At 46.6% G+C, this 4273-nt stretch overlaps 1 protein-coding gene across 1 annotated transcript in view; it reads right to left on the bottom strand.

Moving 5' to 3' along the window:
- CFAP58 (cilia and flagella associated protein 58) overlaps positions 1-440 on the bottom strand; it is a 63506-nt gene extending 63066 nt beyond the window's left edge. The window contains exon 1 of the mRNA XM_018553827.1: positions 426-440. Within this exon, the coding sequence (XP_018409329.1) occupies positions 426-434 (9 nt within the window). The 5' untranslated portion in view covers positions 435-440. The remainder of the gene's footprint in view (positions 1-425) is intronic.
- Between the last annotated feature and the right edge of the window lie 3833 nt (positions 441-4273).

Below are 4273 nucleotides of genomic sequence, written 5' to 3'. Positions count from 1 at the left end.
ATTATGTAGTATATTATTATTATTCATAATAATATAAAGAAAACATAAATAACATAATACAGTATAATGTAACAATATAATAATAATAAAAACAGATATTTGAATTATTATTTTGTACTTATTTCTTTATGTTGATAAGTAACACAAGCTGACCCGGCCATATACATACACACTGCTCCTCAATGGACACAAGGTTCCTCACATGCTGGGACTTGTAGTGCCACACGATGGAAGCATCCACAGACACACAGCCACAGCTGTGAAGGGGGACTATCAGTCCCAGCATGTCCTGCCAGCTTCTGCCACACACATATACACAACTTCTGTCTGGCAGGGTATTGTGGGACTTGTAGTCCCGCCCCGCCCCTTCACCCTAGCTGGTGAACCCCGATATCCTGAGTGTACCCCGGCCCACCAGGTCTCACCTCCGCCATGCCGCCTCCCTCGCTCTGCCGCCCAACAACACTTTGGGAAATCGCTCGGAAACCAGCCGCTGGCTCCCCGTCTGTGGCTGCACTCCTTCTCCGCGTCTGCAGGTTGCCAGGGAAACCACCAATGCAGACACCTTCGCGCATGTCCGAAGAGCCCGGGAGATCGCAGCCACCATGTTTAGTACTGGCAACAGTGTGGGCAAAGGTAATATCGGGGTGTAAGTGCAAAGGAACCTGATGATAATAATGCGGGTGTCTTCCCTTTACTGTGCAGAGGTGGGAGATTAGGGAGATAACACAGTGTGGGGTCAATTTGCAGAGCCACCCTTAAACAGAAAAAGAGCCATAAATATGATTGGGTAATGTTACATGTTTTTGTTGCATATCTCTTTTAGCACCGGCGTTAAGTATACAAACACATTTAATGTGCACATATAGCCAAAACGTATTCTTTAGTTTTGGATAGAGTAGGGCTAGGTATTTTTGCTGTCTGTGTCCCATTTGGGGAGGTTTACCTTCACTTCCTGTCCAGCAGACACAACAGGAAGTTAGAGGAAATCTCCCAAAGTGATGAGAACATATGCCCCCCCATTGGAATATACTAACATACTAATATACATTGCACTCCTATACCGCAGTCTTCCTACCCACAAAATCTTCCTCTTTTTTTTTGGCTGCTCAGCTTGTGCCATGCAAACACATGACACTGTGGGGACACTGATGTGAGTGGCTCTGATTTAAAGAGGGGCTCTGAATTGAAGGGGGGCTCTGATGTGATGGTACTGGTAGGACTCTGATCTGAAAGGAGGACCCCCCCCCAGGTGCCAAGAAGAGGACAACATCATCATGCTGTGCTGATGCCAGTGACGTTCAGCCCACCTAATACAGATGATCGGCGGCACACTTCGTATGCTGCTATCACTCCCGCTCCCGGCTCCACCTCCTATCTCTAAGTTTGCCAGAACAAAGGTGGCAACCCTCCCGGGCCCCATGTCCAATGCGCGGTCCAGCACCCGCCATCAAATCTCTGCAGGCACGGCTTTGCTTTCCTGACTCCGATGTTTTGTTGTTTCCGTCATATAAAGATAGACCAGGAAATGATCACCGCTCCTCCACATCCCCATACTATCGGAACATTCCGGGACTTTTCAGTTGCTACATTTCATGTATCACACTTATTACATTGAAGAGAAGTAAAGTCAATCCTTTTTTTTTTTCTTTGTCACAGGAGTAGATTTACTAATGTCCTCCTGTGTCCCAAAGTCAGCCGACCGCGGACTATTGCTCACTATTAGTTGATGGGGCAGAGCCAGGTCACAGTCCGGACTGCTACATTCTACACAATCTATAGTACATCACATAGTCCACCTGTCCCGGTGAATCCCGGACAGGTGGCAACCCTACTGCCCAACAGTGTCAGTCTAGATTAGGGTTGCCACCTTTTCTTCAAGCGAAACCCGAACACTCTAGTGACGCGCAGACATTTTTTCTTGGGAGAACGAGTCGCAGCTTATTCATATGTAAATAGCGCCGCCCATTCATATGTAAATGCCATAGTTGAGACTATTTTTAGTGGGGGGCCAGTAGCCGCTATCTTTATTTTGGTTGCCCCTGTCTGCCTGACATCTCGTGTCCGGGTTTCTGCTGCCATGAAACCCGAACACAGCATTCAAAACCCGAACTGTCCGGCTCAATCCTGGACAGGTGGCAACCCTAGTCTAGATCCAGTCCTGGGTTCTGCAACACGTTACATTACAGTCAGCTCCAGGCCATGTCCTGGACCCTTGGGACTAAACAACAACACAATGACCTCTAATTTTTTATTTATTTAAATTTTTTTTTTTTTTCTTGTCTGCACTATCCCGCCATCCTGCAATAAAGTGATCTGGACATGAGCAAGGCAAAGGTTTATTTTTTTTAAAAAAAGTGTTTTTTATAAATGAATTGTTATAGAATGTATTGTCGCTCTCAGTAATTTTATTATTATTATTTAATATAACTATTGTTATTGATAATTATTATTAAATTACCAACTTCATCAACAGCGTCCCTTTAAACTCATTTCAGATGCTGGTAGCCGTGTTGTGGGCAACTTGACTGAACAAAGATGTCTCTCGGGGGTTTCAGACGCGGTCATGTGACTCTCTTTCTGCCATGCTGAAGGATTGCGCAGCTTTGTCCTGTCACTCACCAGCTCAGGTAATCCTCTCCGTACAATCGCTTTAACTATTTATCACCGGGCTGCACTGATCAGCAAGGCTGGACTGGTAGGCAATGATACAGAAACTACAGAGGGGGTGTGTAAGGAGATTCGGCAACTCGAACACTTTGCACACCTTGCAGGGGGTATTTCTTACGGAATTGCAGTAACGGCTTTGCTGGCAGCTCAGGGGTTAATGCTCGGATAATGATATTATTACGCCGTAATAATATGGGGCCTCTCAAGCTGAGATCCAGCCGCGGTGAGTCACTCCGGATCATTCGTCCTCCGTTGTTAATCATCTTTTCGTCCTTTGTGTTATCTTCCCGGCTCTTGTTGAGCATCCAATGCCCACAAAAAAAAAAAAGACCCTGGGTTCCGGCATCACCTCTTTGTAAGTAAGCCCCTCCTCCTCCTCCGCTGCTGCTGCTGTTACAGGGGATGTGGAGCGGCTTTTATACATTGTATCTTTATTTGTTTATTATGGTCAGAATTAAAACAATGTGGCTTGTTTTTTTTAAATATAGTCATATATATACAAATATTGGGGATGGATAATGTGTATTCTTCAATCCAACCAGCAGGTGGGGCTTCTGTCTCCTCACTTCGCCCTGCAAAAAGCCTGTTTACTGAGATCAATAGCTCAAGCTCAAATTTACAAACAAAAGTGAATGACGACACAACGATGCAGTGACTCATTCCTTATCAGATTATCCTAGCGAATAGCGTTGGGTCGATTGGATGATCTCAGGCACTTATCAATTAAACATTTTTTAAGAAATATAGTATTCTTATAAAGTCAAGGCAGGCAGCAGGCAAGGATAGTTAATTTCCAGGCAGAAGTCAAGGCAGGCAGCAGGCAAGGGTAGTTGGTTTCCAGGCAGACATTGAGGCAGGCAGCAGGCAAGCATATTTTGTTTCCTGGCACAGGTCAAGGCAGGAAGCAGGCAGTGATAGTTGGTTTCTAGGCAGAGGAGAAGGCAGGTAGCAGGCAGTGATAGTTGGTTTCTAGGCAGAGGAGAAGGCAGGTAGCAGGCAGTGATAGTTGGTTTCACAGGAGAGGCTGAGGCAGGCCGCAGGCAAGGATAGTTGGTTTCCAGGCAGAAGTCAATGCAGGCAGCAGGCAAGGATAGTTGGTTTCCAGGCAGACATTGAGGCAGGCAGCAGGCAAGGATAGTTTGTTGGGAAAGTGTTTATATACTTCCTTAGTATTGCAGCTTGCCAAACACTAGGGGTATTACATATTTCCAGGCAGAGGTCAAGGCAGGCACCAGGCAAGGGTAGTCAGTTTCCAGGCAGAGGTTGAGGCAGGCAGCAGGCAAGGATAGTCGGTTTCACAGCACAGGATGAGGTAGACAGAAGGCAGGGATAGTCCATTTTCAAGCAGGGGTTGGGGCAGGCAGCAGGCAAGGATAGTCGGTTTCAAGCAGAGGTTGGGGCAGGCAGCAGGCATGGATAGTCGGCATCCAGACAGAGGTTGGGGCAGGCAGCAGGCATGGATAGTCGGCATTCAGACAGAGGTTGATGCAGGCAGCAGGCAAGGATAGTCGGCATCCAGACAGTGCTTGATGCAGGCAGCAGACACTATAATAAAGATTCCATTGCCTAAGTTGCAGTTTACAAAGTGCCCAGCAGGTGGCAG

This window comes from Nanorana parkeri, unplaced genomic scaffold (genome assembly GCF_000935625.1).
Source record: "Nanorana parkeri isolate BGI_ZX_2015 unplaced genomic scaffold, ASM93562v1 scaffold130, whole genome shotgun sequence".
In the NCBI taxonomy this organism is placed as follows: Eukaryota; Metazoa; Chordata; class Amphibia; order Anura; family Dicroglossidae; genus Nanorana; species Nanorana parkeri.
The sequence above is the reverse complement of the archived record's forward strand: the minus strand, read 5'-3'. Positions and strand labels throughout refer to the sequence as shown.